The following is a 17,244-nucleotide window of genomic DNA, read 5'->3' as shown; positions in this document are numbered from 1 at the left end:
TTGCCACTGACCCTGAATGACCTCACAAATGGGCATGCATAGGGTAGGGCTGTGATAAGCTAAACTCTTGACCTTATAGCCTCAGATGACCTCACAAGGCCTTTTCACCAGGGTAAACACATAGGGCCATTGTGTGATGACCTAAGATGACCTCACACCCTCTTATGACCTCTGCCACTGACCCTGAATGACCTCACCAATTGGCATACATAGGGAAGGGCTCTGATAAGCTAAACTCTTGACCTTATGACCTCAGATGACCTCACAAAGCCTCGTCCCCAGGGTACATGGGGCGGGCGTAAGGGCTGTGGGGGTGGCCGTTGTGGGCTGTGGGGGGGTTGAGCGGCTCCGCATCCTCCTTGGTTTTGGCCGTGCCCGGGCGATGCCGTTTGAAGTAGCCGCACTGTGAGGGTAGGGAGGGGAGGGGGGGTGAGCCAGGGTTAGGGAGGAGGGGTGTGGCAGTGTGTGTGTGTGTGTGTGAGTGTATGTGTGTGTGTGTGTGTGTGTGTGTATATTTTCCTTCTTTTATTTCTGTTTTTCTTTTCCTTCCTTTGTTTTTCCTTCCTATCCTTCTCTTTTATTACTTTCTTGGTGTGTGTGTGTGTGTGTGTGTGTGTGTGTGTGTGTGTGTGTGTGTGTGTGTGTGTGTGTGTGTGTGTAGTTGAACACATACATGCATACACACACATATGTACAAATATTAATTATAAATACGTAATCTCAAAAAAATATCTATAAATGTAAGATCCCGAAACGTCCTGTTCCGGAAAAATAAATAAATAATGAACTACAAAATGGAAGAGAGAGCAAGAGTTATAAATAAATTAATAGTGTAAATAATTAACTACAGAAATAAAAGGGTATTAGCAAAACATTAAAATGTGAAAAAATCTGAAAATAAATTATAAAAAATGTCAGGTTAGTGTGAAAAAGAATACACACACACACACACACACAGATAGGCACAGACAGACAGACAGACAGACAAACACACACACACACACCATGAAAGAGAAGGGAAGGGAAGGGAAATGTAGGGAAGGAGAGGAAGTGTGTGTGTGTGTGTGTGTGTGTGTGTGTGTGTGTGTGTGTGTGTGTGTGTGTGTGTGTGTGTGTGTGTTATTTGTCTCTCTGTTAATATAAATACTACTATATATATGTAAACCAGTATCTCTTATGTATGTATGTATGTATGTATGTATGTATGTATGTGTGTGTAGGTGTTTCTCTGTGTGTGTGTGTGTGTGTGTTTTAAGAGGCTGTAGACTTGGGCCGCTGCCTCTTGAAGAATCCGAGCTGCAGGAGACAAGGAGAGAAGAGGAGGAGGAATTAGAAGGAAGGAAAAAGAAGATACTAAGATACCCTCATCATTATCATCATCAGCATCAATATCTCTCTGGCCAGACATCAGGTATCAATTAAAGTCTCTCTCCCTCACCCTCTCCCTCTCTCCCTCACCTTCCATAGCAGCAGGATGATGAAGAGGAGGATAAGGAACCCAGCAAGTATGGACAGCACGATGACCCACCACGGAATGCTTGGGGCTGTGTCCAGGGACTTGGCAGGGGAGACGGGGGTGGTCACGTCCTTGGTGCGGATCTGGGGTTGGGGGTTACGACGGGTCAGGAGGGGTCATTGTGTGTGTGTTTGTATTTGGGATAAGGTTACAATTATCTTCTGTAGCAATGGGTTTATAAAGGCTGTATTTTAACCAGGTAGTTGCGGGGATCATGTTTCTAAAAGGCCCCTCCCTCTAAGCGAAAAAAATGGGAAAAAATCATCACTCACGCAAACCATTTCATGATATATATATCAACGCATTTGTGATCAGTTTATGCATCATCTATTTTGGGGGTTTATATCATGGCAAAAATTTGGCCCGTCGTTGCTACACGGTAAAGCCACAAATTTGGCCTGTCGCTGCTACTGGGTTAAAACATTTTGTCGCCCAAGTTCACGTATTTGGCAAGGCTTTCATAGAAATTTTGGGCATTTTCAGGGGTAGTTTTATGACCCTGGTGGTAGTTTGACCCTTATTCAGCAGCATGAACCTAAAAAAACACTCATTAGAACCCAACTGATCCCCTCTTTGACGTTTAGAAACAATTGATGTGAGAAGTGACAGGGTTTAAGTTGGATAAATTCAGATTCAACAAAGACAAAGGTAAGAACTGGTTTATGAATAGAGTGATGGGTTAAGTGACTCACCAACAAACTGACTCACTCACCGGGACTTCCTTGGGGTCAATGCCATGCGGAAGAGCGGTGACTCGCGAGACCATTCGGCTGGAAATGCTGACATCCTGGTAGGGGTACTGGCGGAGCGACACGGGGAAGCACGGGGCGAGACGGGGCGGCAGAGGACATGACACAACAGGGCAGGGGATGACATGGGAGGATTAAGTTTAGTTATGCACATGGCAGAGGTCAGGTCAGGTCATGGGGGGGGTCAGTGTGCTAGGGTACTACTGTGTTATTTTTAGCTATTGTGTGTGCTATGGATGTTAGTGTGTGTGTGTGTGTGTGTGTGTGTAACAATAATAATAATAATTTTTTTTTTGTGTGTGTGTGTGTGTTACCAATTTATAGCTACATGTATAGGGCAAAAATAAAGCCTGGAAAATTGAACTCAAGTGTGAAAATAAGGCTTGAGAGACAGACTTGATTTATTGATTTACTGTTTTAAAGATGGTTTTGTACTTGATGTCAATATTCCCAAGCATGTTTTCCTGAATATTTGGTTTAACTTAACTTGTCTCGGTTTAGGCACAAAAATACCCTACTGATTAGACTGCCACCAATACCCTTACTAACACATTGGGATTAGTAGTCTCTCTATACACTTATCTCTTTACTTATTAATTGTGTTTAGAGTTATTCTGGTACTTTGGTCAATGTTCCCAGGCATGTTATATTCCGGGTACTGTTTGGAAGGCTTGGGATTATAATAAAATAAATATCCTACTGATTATACTACCACCAGCACCCTTACAAACACACTATCCACTTATATTTTTACATATTAATTGTGTTTAGAGTTATGTTCTTACTCAGGTCAATGTTACCAGGGGTGTTATATTTCCTGGGTACTGCTTGGAAGGCTTGGGATTATAATAAAATAAATATGCTACTGATTATACTACCACCAGCACTCTTACAAACACACTATCCACTTATATTTTTACTTATTAATTATGTTTAGAGTTATGTTCTTACTCAGGTCAATGTTACCAGGGGTGTTATATTTCCTGGGTACTGCTTGGAAGGCTTGGGATTATAATAAAATAAATATCCTACTGATTATACTACCACCAGCACCCTTACAAACACACTATCCACTTATATTTTTACATATTAATTGTGTTTAGTGTTATGTTCTTACTTAGGTCAATGTTCCCAGGCGTGTTATATTCTGGGTACTGTTTGGAAGGCTTGGGATTATAATAAAATAAATATCCTACTGATTATACTAACACCAGCACCCTTACAAACACACTATCCACTTATATCTTTACTTATTGTGTTTAGAGTTATTCTGGTACTTAGGTCAATGTTCCCAGGCATGTTATATTCTGGGTACTGTTTGGAAGGCTTGGGATTATAATAAAAGAAATATCCTACTGATTATACTAACACCAGCACCCTTACAAACACACTATCCACTTATAATTTTACTTATTAATTGTGTTTAGAGTTATTCTGGTACTTAGGTCAATGTTACCAGGCATGTTATATTCTGGGTACTGTTTGGAAGGCTTGGGATTATAATAAAAGAAATATCCTACTGATTATACTACCACCAGCACCCTTACAAACACACTATCCACTTATAATTTTACTTATTAATTGTGTTTAGAGTTATTCTGGTACTTAGGTCAATGTTACCAGGCATGTTATATTCTGGGTACTGTTTGGAAGGCTTGGAAATAAATAAAACACCCTAATAATTAGACAACCACCAATACCCTTACAAAGAAACACATTGGTATTAGTCAGTCTCTCTAGCCACTGTCACATCTGCTAAAGGGAAGGAGGGAGGGAAGAAGAACCTTTGAAAATACAATAAAACACATAGGAATAAACACATAGGAAGAACTTTGAAATAATAATAATAATAATAACAGAGATAATTAGTCAGTCTCTCTAGCCACTGTCACATCTGCTAAAGGGAGGAGGGAAGAGAAACCTTTGAAAATACAATAAAACACATAGGAAGAACTTTAGTATAATGATAATAATAATAAAAGTAATAAAAAAAAAAAAATAAAAAAAAACCATGCAGATCATCTTCCTTCTCAGACTCCCTTGTACTGGTAGAAGACTTGATGAGGTACTTATAAACACTCATTACCACCTTGTTGCTACTGATTATAGGAGACAATTAATGTAGAAATAGAGGTGAGATCATGACATTAGTAGTTGGTGGTGTAATTAGAGGAGATAATTAAGATATAAAGTAAATAATGATTGATTTAGTAAGACCTTCATTAGTTATTTGGTGATGATGGGTTAGTGTGTGTGTGTGTGTGTGTGTGTGTCAGTGTGTGTGTGTGTGTGTGTGTGTGTGTGTGTGTGTGTTTGCCAAAGGAGGAGGCAGTTCTAGGCCAAAAAAAAAAAAAAAAAAAAAAGGCCTTAGAAATCACTACTCTCAAAAAAGAAAAAAATATGAAAAAAATGATGGTGTGTGTGTGTGTGTGTGTGTTTACCATGGGAGGAGGCAGTTCTAGGCCTATAAAAAAATAGAAAAGTCCTAAGAAATCACTGCTCTCAAAAAAAGGAGAAAAAAAATGATGGTGTGTGTGTGTGTGTGTGTGTGTGCCCAGGGAAAGTATCTAGTATTAACAAATCTAATGGGAAAAAACATACATTTCCATAAGGTTATAATAATCTTTTTAGTCAATTATAATCTTTAAATGTCTATATTGTATTATTTCATCTGTACCTGATCTAATAATTTATCTTCTCTTATAGTTTATTTATTAATATCCTTCAACCATCACTGTGTGCATCAAACCAGAGACTAACTATTATTATTATTATTATTATTATTATTACTATTAATTTGTCAAGCGTAAGACTACCTAACCCTTTCCTTGGGCATAAAAACAGTATTGCAAGTTCTCCCTCACTAAGAAATGCCAATTATTAGTAACTAAAAAAACAATGGTATTTTTTAAACTGTTATTGCCTTCATTATATTACATTTACTTCATTTCCATCACTTTTTTGGGGTCTATTCGCTATTACTGACAGGGATAATTAATATGTTGGGTGTAGTCATTAACCCATAGCAGAGGGTCATCGAAAACTAGGTGGGAACAGTGCCTGGCTGACTGACTGCTATGTTATGTTATACTCTTCAAATTTCAGTAACAACATGGCACTGTGATGAAGGTGGCACATCTCTCTCATGCTATGGCACTAACTGGCACTGCTGGAGAGGGTGCCAATGGAGGGAGAGCTTGCAATAAGGGCACAGGAGTGAGTATACAGTTAAGTGAGTGAGTATGAGTATAGGTGGAATGTATACATACCAGAGGGTCCTGAAAAAAGCCAAGAATAGATGGATTTAGTCAGGGTCATAGGATGTGGTGGTGGTGATGGTGATGGTGGTGGCAACTGTGGCGATGGTGATGTTTAAGAGGGGGCAAAGGGGGCACAGAGAGGGGAGATCTGACCCCTTTCTGGAACCTGGGAGCTTGTAACATGTCTAAATGTCTAAATATGTATGTCTAAATCTGTCTGCATATGTTTCAAGACCTAGTTAGCTTCAGACAGAGAGGAAGTAACTATATATGGTACAGTCTATGTCTATGTATGTCTGCTTTTGTTTAACTGAAGGTGTAATATGTCTAAATGTCTAAATATGTATGTCTAAATCTGTCTGCATATGTTTCAAGACCTAGTTAGCTTCAGACAGAGAGGAAGTAACTATATATGGTACAGTCTAAGTCTATAAATGTCTGCTTTTATTTAACTGAAGGTGTAACATGTCTAAATGTCTAAATATATATGTCTTAATCTGTCTGCATATGTTTCAAGGCCTAGTTAGCTTAAGACAGAAAGGAAGTAAGTATATATGGAACAGTCTATGTCTATATATGTCTACTTTTGTTTAACTGAAGGTCTCGCCAGCTTCAGATACAGAGGAACTATATATACATGTTATAGTAAATGTCTAAATCTGTCTACATATAAGAGCCTAGCCAGCTTAAGACATAGAGCAAGTATATATACATGCTATCTGTGTCTCACCTCCTCCAGTGTCCTGAGGTAGAGACGGGAGCGGACGTAAACGTAGGCAATGTCCCGTTCAGTCAGAGGTCCAGCGACACAGTGAATCTTGGTGCACTTGGTGAGGCCGCAGTTGTTGATCTGGGAAGGGAGAGGGAGGGAGAGGGAGTGGTGTTTATATTAAGAGTTCTGTTTTGTGTAGGAATGGCATTGGATTGAATAGAAGATGGGCTATTGTTATGAATTGAATAGAATTAATGAAATGAATGTTATGGAATATTATGGTGCACTTGGTGAGCCCACAGTTGTTGGTCTTGGAAGGGAGAGGGAGGGAGGGAGAGAGGTGTTGATATTACTACTACTACTACTACTACTACTACTACTGCTATTACAATTACTCACCTCCTTCTCCCATTCTTCTGAGTAGTCCGCTTGCCTTGTCCTCCTTGAGAGAAGATCAGAAGAGGCATCTTGGGAGGAAGAGGAAGAGGAAGAGGAGGAAGAGGAGGAGGAGGTAAATGTTCGGGATGATGAGGAAGAGGAGGAATACGTCGAGGAGGAGCTTGAGTAGTTTCCTCCTCCTCCTCCTCCTCCTCCTTCTCCTCCTGTGGTGTATGTGGTGAAGGATGATTCTTCATAGTATGTTGTTTTTCCTCCTCCTCCTCCTTCTTCTCTCCTCTCTCCTCCTACCTCCTCCTTCACCACCACTCCTCCTCCTCCTCCTCCTCCTTCTACCACTCCTCCTTCCTGTGAGTAACTTGTTTCTCCTTCAATTACTACACTGCCCTCAATTCTTCCTCCTCCTCCTCCTCCTCCTTTCTTCTCACTGTGAAGTCTGAGAAGTTTTGTTGTTGAAGTTTCTTGATTCAGCTAAAAAAAAAAAAATTACATTTTAGAGAGAGAGAGAGAGAGAGAGAGAGAGAGAGAGAGAGAGAGAGAGAGAGAGAGAGAGAGAGAGAGAGAGAGAGAGAGAGAGAGAGAGAGAGAGAGAGAGAGAGAGAGAGAGAGAGAGAGAGAGAGAGAGAGAATTATATATATAATTATCAACTCCACCTATATCACCACCACCACCACCACCACCTCACCTCCAGCTGTAGGGGGTTGACATCTGGCACAACACTACACGATGCTGGCCCTGTGACATGAGGTTGCTCCAAAAGGTACAGCAAATGATTACCTGGGAAGGGAAACAACAGGTAGGTTAATTATGGACCTGGAAACAGCGCTCAGAAGGGAAAGACTCCGATGGTTTGGACATGTAAAGAGAGCAGGGGAGGATACAGTGCTGGGAGTTTTAGTAGAGGACCTGGAAACAGTGCTCAGAAGGGAGAGACTCCAATGGTTTGGACATGTAAAGAGAGCAGGGGAGGATACAGTGCTGGGAGTTTTAGTAGAGGACCTGGAAACAGTGCTCATAAGGGAAAGACTCTGATGGTTTGGACATGTAAAGAGAGCAGGGGAGGATACAGTGCTGGGAGTTTTAGTAGAGGACCTGGAAACAGTGCTCAGAAGGGAAAGACTCTGATGGTTTGGACATGTAAAGAGAGCAGGGGAGGATACAGTGCTGGGAGTTTTGGAGAGATTGGAGGTAGAAGGAAGAAGACCAGTTAGAAGACCTAGGAAAACGTGGAGAAGGTGTATACAGGAAGACTTGGCAGTGATGGGATTGGATGAGCATCGGGCAGAAGACAGAGTAGAATGGAGGAGAGCCATAAAACATCCAACCGCTGAGGAAGACTCAAAACGGACGGTAAATGAAATAATGATAATGACTATAGGAATTCAACCTGGTAGCAGCGACGGGCCAAATTTGTGGCTTTATCGTGTAGCAGCAACAGGCCAAATTTGTGCCATGATATAAACCCCCAGAGATAGATGATACATAATCTGATCACAAATGCTTTAATATATATTATGAAATGCTTTGTGTGAGGGGTGATTTTTTCTCATTTTTCTCGCTTGGAGGGACCATTAACCCTTTCATTGCTAAATGCTTGCAGCGGGCGTCAGGCGTATTTGCTGGTGGCGCTAAACACTCACTGCGAGCTCCAGCCGCACTCAAATCTCCCGCATATGAGAGTGTTCCAACACTAATTCTCACGACACAGGATTGCCAATTGAGTGGGTTCTTCACTAAATTTGGTGGAAAATCATATCAGCCCAGCGCGGCAAATCTACGGACGAGTAACTGGTGGATGTTCTTGCCCAATATGGCGGCATTTTTGCATAGCTTCACCTATCACCAGACTGATTCTTTGACCAAATAGTTGTAAATATTGCAGTTGGCAATACTCCCTTGCCAGAGTCTGAAAAAGAGATGTCCGCAGTTACCTCAATATGGCTGATCATCCCGCACAAACCGACGTAAGTGTTAACATTCAACACTCCCTGAACGTGCATGTACGGTTGCAAGAGGCATACATAACTGACTCTTATAGATTTGGACCTCCTCTTTCCAGTGGTGTTTTTGGTTTTTAGCTGTGATGAATACTTTTTGAGATACAGAGGTTAAAAGAACCCCCCATTGGGCTTCCCGACTGCGCCTGAGGGGATAGTCGCGTCCAGATTGCGCGCAAGGAAAGGGTTAAGAAACATGATCCCCGCTGCTACCACCAGGTTAAAGAAAGGGAAGGCAAGGGAAAGGAAGGGAATGTAATAAAGTCAACACATAGTACAGGTAACAACACTCACCACTTAGGGTCTTGGTGGGCCACAGGATGACAAACTCGGTCTCTGTGATCTGTGACGACCCTTCGTTGGAGAGTGCGAAGGTGTGCAGGATCTCTGGCCCCAGGTCCTCCTCATGCAGGAGGCTGTATGTTCCGTACAGGCTTGCGTTGTAGGCAATGTTCTCAGGAGTGGACGACCTGCACGAGGGAGAGAGAGAGAATGGGCTTGAGAGGAGGAGGAGGAGGAGGGAGATGAGGAGGTTAGGGAAAGGAAGGGAGACTATTCTACACACACACACACACACACACACACAGACATACAGGAGCTTGACTCATAACCATAAAAGTACAATTAGATAATGACACACACACATACACACACACTCTATCTATCTATGTATGTATCTATCTGTCTATCTATCTATCACTATTTATCTGAACATACCCCAGATGACTTACACACACACACACACACACACACACACACACACACACACACACACACACACACACACTCACTCACTCACCCAAACAGCTCCAGGTCCACATCCACCTCCACCATGACAGTCTTGCGCACGAAGTTGTCCTCGAGCGTCCTATCGTACTCTGCGTTGGTGGTGTTGGTGGCCACTTGGAACACCAGGCGGCGGTCGGCAAGGGAAGATAACTGTTGCTGGAAGAAGACTGCGAAGTGGACCTGTAAGGGGAGAGGGAGTAAGGGTGAGAGGGAGAGAGAGGGAGAGGAATGGGGGTGGGAGAGAAAATGTATGTGTGTGAGAGTGTCTATCAGTCAATCAATCTCTCTCTCTCTCTCTCTCTCCTTCATCCCTCTTTCTGAAGCCTTCTTTTCTGTGTTTCTTTCTTCCCTTCCTTTCGTTTCCTTCCTATGACTTCCCTTCTCTTCCCTTCGTTTCTGTTTCCTTTCCTTCCCTTCTTATAACTTCCCTTTCCTTCCCTTCTCTTCCCTTCCTGTCTGACTATCCATGTAAATCTATGTAAACACTCACCCCAGTATGCATCTTGAGGGGGTTGCCGATGTCACAGACAAGCGTTGTCTCCCCGCCCTGGTGCCTTGGGGAACATGTGACGGCAGAGGTGTTGTCCCGGCTCTCCACGATGGTGTACTGGAGGCCCGGAGGCTGAGGCAAGAACACCTTAGCCTGGTACGCATCCTCGCCATGGTTCATGACCCGCACCGAGACCTCCAGCTGCTCCCCCTTGCCGAACACAAAGGTATCGGGCCTGGAACAGAAGATAGGGTGTGTGAACGCAATAGAAAAGGAAGGAAAGGAAGGGGATATAAGGATGTGAAGATACTATAGGGATGGAATGGAAGGGAAAGGAAGGGAAGGGAGATAAGGGAAGGAATGGATGGGAAGTACAGCTGTGAGTATATACTAAAGCAATGGAAGGAAAAGATAGGGAAGAGAAGGGAGATAAATGAAGGAAAGGAAGGAGAGGTAAGGGAAGAAGGGTGTGTGTAGATACTATAGGAATGGAAGGGAAGGGAAGGGAATGGAAGGGAAGGGAAGGGAAGGGAAGGGAAGGCAAGGGAAGGAAAGGGAAGGGAAGATAAGGCTGTGTAGATACTGTACGAAGGGAAGGAAAGGAAAGGAAAAGGAAGGAAAGGGAAGGGAAGATAAGGCTGTGTAGATACTGTACGAAGGGAAGGGAAGGGAAGGGAAGGAAAGGAAAGGAAAGGAATGGAAGGAAAGGGAAGGGAAGATAAGGCTGTGTAGATGCTGTAGGGCTGGAAGGAAAGGAAAGGAAAGGAAGGGAAGGAAAGGGAAGGCTGTGTATATACTGTACGAAGGGAAGGAAAGAAAAGGAAAGGAAAGGAAAGGAATGGAAGGAAAGGGAAGGGAAGATAAGGCTGTGTACATACTGTAGGAAGGGAAGGGAAGGGAAGGAAAGGAAAGGAATGGAAGGAAAGGGAAGGGAAGATAAGGCTGTGTACATACTGTAGGAAGGGAAGGGAAGGGAAGGGAAGGAAAGGAAAGGAAAGGAAAGGGAAGATAAGGCTGTGTAGATACTGAAGGAAGGGAAGGAAAGGAAAGGGAAGATAAGGCTGTGTAAATACTGTAGGAAGGAAAGGAAAGGAAAGGAAAGGGAAGATAAGGCTGTGTGGATGCTGTAGGGCTGGAAGGGAAGGGAAGGGAAGGAAAGGGAAGGGAAGGAAGGGAAGGAAAGGGAAGGGAAGATAAGGCTGTGTAGATACTGTAGAAAGGGAAGGGAAGGGAAGGGAAGGAAGGGAAGGAAAGATAAGGCTGGGTAGATACTGTAGAAAGGGAAGGAAAGGGAAGGGAAGGGAAGGGAAGGAAGGGAAGATAAGGCTGTGTAGATACTGTAGAAAGGGAAGGAAAGGGAAGGGAAGGGAAGGGTGTGAAAATACAAGAACATAAGAACATATAAGGAGTGGAATAAGAGGCCTATGTATGTATATGTATGTTAACTAGGGCAGAGAGAGAGAGAGACAAAGCCACATACTTACGCTTCAAAGGTCAACTCCAGGTCAGGGACGCACAGGTTGTCAGGTCCACAGTTGTTCTTGATGGTCATGCTGCTGTTGAGGCTCAAATTCTGTTTCTGGTTGAGCACCGGCGGAATGGTTGCGCGTGGCACTCTCAAGGTGGCACTCTGGCCCTCCACCAGTGCCAGGCGAACCTCAGCACCGATGGGGTTGAGCTTGTCCGTCAGGGAGGGCTGGGGAGAGAAGGGGAGAGGGGGGGTGAGATAGATAGTTAAAGACAGAGAGAGAGAGAGAGAGAGAGAGAGAGAGAGAGAGAGAGAGAGAGAGAGAGAGAGAGAGAGAGAGAGAGAGAGAGAGAGAGAGAGAGAGAGAGAGAGAGAGAGAGAGAGAGAGAGAGAGAGAGAGAGAGAGAGAGAGGGGCTGGGGAGACAAGGGGAGAGGGGGGGTTAGAAGGGGGGAGGGGAGGGAATAGATATATAGATAGACAGATAGAGAGAGAAATAGAAGGAATGGGTGTTGGAAAAAACACAAAAAAAAACATCCCATTACTAACTAACTTCACTGACTCACCGACACGTAAGTCTTGTGAGTCCTGCACCTGACTCTGCCTCGGCCCAAGGAGAGTCGCTCGCTGAGTCCCTGCTTGTCTGTGGCGTGGAAGAACAGCCGAGGGTCCTTCACCTGACCATCCAGCTGATACTTCACCTCCAGCTCTGGGGAAGGGGGGGAGGGGGTGAGAAGGGGGGGAGAAGGGAGGGAGGGAGGGAGGGAGGGAGAGTAATAGGGGAAGGGAGAGCTTGTGATATGGGTGTAAGGGAATGGCTGAGGAAGGGAGCAGGATGGGTGTAAGGGAATGGCTGAGGAAGGGAGAGCTTGTGATATGGGTGTAAGGGAATGGCTGAGGAAGGGAGAGCTTGTGATATGGGTGTAAGGGAATGACTGAGGAGGGGAGAGCTTGTGATATGGACAAAGGGAATGGCTGAGGAAGGGAGAGCTTGTGATATGGGTGTAAGGGAATGGCTGAGGAAGGGAGAGCTTGTGATATGGGTGTAAGGGAATGGCTGAGGAAGGGAGAGCTTGTGATATGGGTGTAAGGGAATGGCTGAGGAAGGGAGAGCTTGTGATATGGGTGTAAGGGAATGGCTGAGGAAGGGAAAGCTTGTGATATGGACGAAGGGAATGACTGAGGAGGGGAGAGCTTGTGATATGGTCGAAGGGAATGGCCGAGGAAGGGAGAGCTTGTGATATGGACGAAAGGAATGGCCGAGGAGGGAAGAGCTTGTGATATGGACGAAGGGAATGGCCGAGGAAGGGAGAGCTTGTGATATGGACGAAGGGAATGGCCGAGGAAGGGAGAGCTTGTGATATGGACGAAGGGAATGGCCGAGGAAGGGACAGTTTGCAATATGACCAACTACTTTTACTACTACTACTACTACTACTACTATTACTACTACTACTACTATTACTATTACTATTCTTACCTATCTGCTCAGGCACTGCCAGACCCCCATAGCCAACACAGAACTGGAGGTCAACGCAGGACACAAGGCGACCAGTACGAGTCTTGCAGTCCTTCTCTCGGTTGATGCGCGATGTTGCCTCCACGTCAATGTCCTCGGAGTCCATGAGGAAGGTGAGGGAGTGGTTGAGCAGGGACACGATGGGACGAGACCTAAGGAAGAGGAAGAGGAGGAGGAGGAGAAATAGGAGGAGGGTGTTAGTGTTGTTGGTGGTAGTGAAAATAAATAATAATGGCACCTTCCATACCCATCCTTTCCATTTCCTTCCTTTCCCTTAACTTGGCTCCTTCAGACCTACCCAAACCCACCTTAACTCAGCACTTAAGCAGTGTTAGCTATCTATATCTATCTATCTGTCTCTATCTATCTATTTATCTTCCAATCTCTCTCTCTCTCCCCAGACCCTTACCTCAGCACAACAGCAGCGTTAGCATGTGTAGCGCCCACCAGGAGATCCGGGTACTGGTTCCCATCAATGTCCTGCCCACCAGAGAGCGCCCAGCCAAACGAGGCCATTGGGACACCCAAACCAACGTCCCGGGCCAAGATAACCTGTGTAAGTAAGTAAGTAAGTAAGTAGTGTTTAGTGTGGATATAGGCAATGTATATGAAGGCAATGGGAAGGATTTGGAAGGGAAGGCAAGTTAAGGGAAGGAAAGGAAAGGAAAGGAAAGGAAAGGAAAGGAAAGGAAAGGAAAGGGAAGTGAAGGGATGGGAATGAAAGGAAAGGAAAGGGAAGAGAAGGGTATATCAGGGAAAGGAATGGAAGGGTATGGAAAGGAAGGGAAGGGTATGGAAGGGAAGGAAAGGGAACATAAGGAAAGGGAAGGCAAGATTATGGAAGGACAGGAAAGGGAAGGGAAGGGTATGAAAGAAAAGGAAAGGGAAGGGATTGAAAGGCAAGGGAAGGGAAGGGAAGGGAAGGGAAGGCAATTAAGAGAAGAAAAGGGAAGGGAAGGGAGGGGAAGAGAAGGAAAGGGAAGGGATGGGTATGGAAGGAAAGGAAAGGGAAGGGATTGAAAGGTAAGGGAAGGGAAGGAAAGGAAAGAGAAGGGATGGGTATGGAGGGAAAGGAATGGGTATGGAAGGGAAGGAAAGGGAAGGGAAGGGAAGGAAAGGGAAGAGAATGGATGGGATGGGATGGGATGGAAAGGAAAGGGAAGGAAAGGAAAGTGAATGGATGGGATGGGAAGGAAAGGAAAGGGAAGGGATGAGTATGGAAGGAAAGGAAAGGGAAGGGATTAAAAGGCAAGGGAAGGGAAGGGAAGGGAAGAGAAGGGAAGGGAAGGGAAGGAAAGGCACATTAAGGAAAGGAAAGCACAGGGATGGGTATATAAGTTAAGGGCATGTAAGTATATGGAAGAGATCACAAGTCCAGCCAGTAACCAGACCAGGGGGGGGAGCACATACCTGGCTGGGTTTCTTGAGGTGGTCGTCAATCTCCTCGCCCGTGTGAATTTCAAAGCCGTTGTAAATGAACACGGCGCCACTACCATCCGGCCCTCCATATGGTGCACCCACGGCAAGGTCTGAGGCAGGGGAGATAATAATGGTGATAATAAAGAAGGGAATGAAAGGAACGGATGAAAGGAAGGCAGAAATAATTATGGCGATGATAAAGGAAGAAGAGAAGGAAAGGGAAGGGAATGGAAGGGAAAGGAAGGGAAGGAAAGGGAAAGGAAGGGTATGGAATGGATGGGAAGGGAATGGTATGGAAGGGAAGGAAAGGGAAGGGAAGAGAATGGAATGAAAGGGTATGGAAGGGATAGGAATGGAAGGACAGGGAAGGGAAGAAAATGGAAAGGACTGGACTGGAATGGAAGGATATGGAAAGGAAGGGAAGGAAAGGAAATGGAAGGGAAGGGTATGGAATGGATGGGAGGGGTATGGAAGGGATGGTAAGGGAAGGCATGGGAAGGGAAGGAAAGGGAAGGGATGGGAAGGGCAGGAAAAGGAAGGGAAGGGAAGGGAAAGAAAAGAAAAGGGAAGGAATGGGATGAAAGAAACACAGAAAAGAAGGCTACAGAAAGAGGGTGGAAGGGTAAACAATAACAATGATAATAAAGGAATAGAAAGAGAAATTGAGAATAAGTGAATCAAAGAAAAAAAGAATAACTGAATGAAGGAATGAAGGAAAAATTAACACACACACACACACACACATACACAGACAGACACACACACACTCACCCATCAGTCCATCCTTGTTGATGTCGCCAAGGCTGGTCAATGACAGGCCAAAGCGACCCTGACTGACCTCACCGGTAAAGGTCACCACTTGCCGGAACCGATGCTGGGGGGGGAGAGGTCAAAGGTCAGTGTTATTGGTGTTGTTATTATTATTATTATTATTATCATTGTTACTGATAATGACAAAAATCTTTCTTTATCTAGCTATCTATCTATATCTATTTATAATCTCTCTCTCTCTCTCTCTCTCGGTGAAATGCTTTATTTTTTTTCTTAAGAGAGATGATCAAGACATTTTCTCTTCCTCCTCCTCCTTGATGAAATGTTAAATAATGAGACTTGTCACCCAACCTGTTATTCGAGAGAGAGAGAGAGAGAGAGAGAGAGAGAGAGAGAGAGAGAGAGAGAGAGAGAGAGAGAGAGAGAGAGAGAGAGAGAGAGAGAGAGAGAGAGAGAGAGAGAGAGAGAGAGAGAGAGGTAATCACACAGGTATGCTCTAAGGTCATAGGTGTATGGGAGGAGGAGGAGGAGGAGGAGGGTATAGAGATAGGTTGATGGGAAGAGATATAGGGATCAGGAGGAAGATAAAAACGAGGAGAAAGAGGAGGAGGAGGAGGAGGAGGAGGAGGAGGAGGAGGAAGGTAATTTCATCTCTTTGGCCTAAGGTGTTTAGGAAGGGAAAGAAAGTGAAGGGAAGAGGAGGAGGAGGAGCAGGAGGAGGAGGAGGAGGAGGAGGAGGGAGGAGGAGGAGGGAGAGAAGGGATTACTTTGATGACTCTATTATGTAGGAGGGGGGAGAGAGAGAGAGAGAGAGAGAGAGAGAGAGAGAGAGAGAGAGAGAGAGAGAGAGAGAGAGAGAGAGAGAGAGAGAGAGAGAGAGAGAGAGAGAGAGAGAGAGAGAGAGAGAGAGAGAGAGAGAGAGAGCATACCCTTTGTGAAAGTTTGATAAGATTAACCATGCATCCAGTCTGTCTCTCTCTCTCTCTCTCTCTCTGCTACTACTACTACTACTATTATTACTACTACAACTACTATAACCCACTACGGAATCCATTTTTCAGCATAATAAGTTCCCCCTACCACTACTACTACTACTACTACTACTACTACCACTGCTACTATAACCTACCAGTCTGTTCTGTAGCACCACATGCACTCTGCCAACTTCAAACTTCATTTCCCTGTCCTTATAATCCGTGTAGAGAGGCGCTCCAACAACGATGTCATCCAATCCATCGTTGTTGAAATCCAGAACCGCCAGACAGTACCCAAAGTAGGACCCCAGCTGGTATCCTGTGATGTTCTGGATGGGCGTCAGCTGGTCTGTGAAGAGAGCCACCTGGGGGAGATGTAAGGGGTAGGGGTTAGATGGTATGCCCTCTGGTGTTGGGTATAGGGGTCAGATGGTACCCGGCCTCTGGTGTTATGTTATAGAAATCAGCTGGTTTTGAAGAGCCACCTGTTGCAAGGACATAAGAATATAAAAATTGGAAGAGATAGAAAGAGGGAAAGAGAGAAGGAAAGGAAGGTAGGAATATAACATAGAAGAGATAGATAGATAGATATACACACATACATTCATACATACATACATACATACATACATACATTCACACATACATACATACATATATACATACATAGATAAATAAAGAATGGTAAAACAAACAAATATAATGAGAGAAAGAAGGGGAAAAGAAGAAAAAGAAAGAGAGAAAGCAAGAGAGAGAAGAAAAGATTGAAGAAAAAGATAGAAGGCAGAACAGGAAGAAGGAGAGGAAGAAGAGAGAGAGAGAGAGAGAGAGAGAGAGAGAGAGAGAGAGAGAGAGAGAGAGAGAGAGAGAGAGAGAGAGAGAGAGAGAGAGAGAGAGAGAGAGAGAGAGAGAGAGAGAGAGAGAGAGAGAGAGAGAGAGAGAGCATTACAGGGAGGATGACAAGGAAGAAAGGAAAGGGAAGGGAAGGGAAGGGAGGGGAGGGAAAGGAGGGGAAGGGAGGGAGGGGAGGGAAGGGAAGGGAGGGAATGGTCACCTGGTCACTTGGCTACCTGGGCTGTGGATAATTACAGGTATGAATGTGTGTGTGTGTATGTGTGTGTAGCCATGGCGAGAGAGACTGCAAAGAGTGTAGGAAAGAGAAGGGAAGGGAAGGGAAGTACACA

General features: G+C 44.5%; 1 protein-coding gene and 1 long non-coding RNA gene across 2 annotated transcripts in view; one reads left to right on the top strand and one right to left on the bottom strand.

Moving 5' to 3' along the window:
• Positions 1-474: 474 nt before the first annotated feature.
• LOC127010225 (integrin alpha-PS2-like) overlaps positions 475-17,244 on the bottom strand; it is a 28,603-nt gene continuing 11,833 nt past the window's right edge. Inside the window, exons 5-20 of the mRNA XM_050884103.1 lie at positions 16,216-16,425; positions 15,087-15,189; positions 14,307-14,425; positions 13,306-13,448; positions 12,858-13,048; positions 11,944-12,086; positions 11,395-11,606; positions 9,911-10,145; positions 9,431-9,600; positions 8,926-9,101; positions 7,320-7,411; positions 6,637-7,104; positions 6,256-6,375; positions 2,229-2,315; positions 1,459-1,599; positions 475-1,296 (exon numbers count right to left, since the gene is read on the bottom strand). Coding sequence (XP_050740060.1) covers positions 1,252-1,296; positions 1,459-1,599; positions 2,229-2,315; positions 6,256-6,375; positions 6,637-7,104; positions 7,320-7,411; positions 8,926-9,101; positions 9,431-9,600; positions 9,911-10,145; positions 11,395-11,606; positions 11,944-12,086; positions 12,858-13,048; positions 13,306-13,448; positions 14,307-14,425; positions 15,087-15,189; positions 16,216-16,425 — 2,655 coding nt within the window. The 3' untranslated portion in view covers positions 475-1,251. The remainder of the gene's footprint in view (positions 1,297-1,458; positions 1,600-2,228; positions 2,316-6,255; positions 6,376-6,636; positions 7,105-7,319; positions 7,412-8,925; positions 9,102-9,430; positions 9,601-9,910; positions 10,146-11,394; positions 11,607-11,943; positions 12,087-12,857; positions 13,049-13,305; positions 13,449-14,306; positions 14,426-15,086; positions 15,190-16,215; positions 16,426-17,244) is intronic.
• LOC127010111 (uncharacterized) lies at positions 2,322-4,274 on the top strand. The gene is made up of 2 exons (XR_007762911.1): positions 2,322-3,054; positions 3,221-4,274. It is a non-coding gene; the product is annotated as an uncharacterized LOC127010111 (long non-coding RNA).

Source organism: Eriocheir sinensis, chromosome 42 (assembly GCF_024679095.1).
Source record: "Eriocheir sinensis breed Jianghai 21 chromosome 42, ASM2467909v1, whole genome shotgun sequence".
In the NCBI taxonomy this organism is placed as follows: domain Eukaryota; kingdom Metazoa; phylum Arthropoda; class Malacostraca; order Decapoda; family Varunidae; genus Eriocheir; species Eriocheir sinensis.
This window is presented reverse-complemented; position numbering and strand designations above follow the sequence as displayed.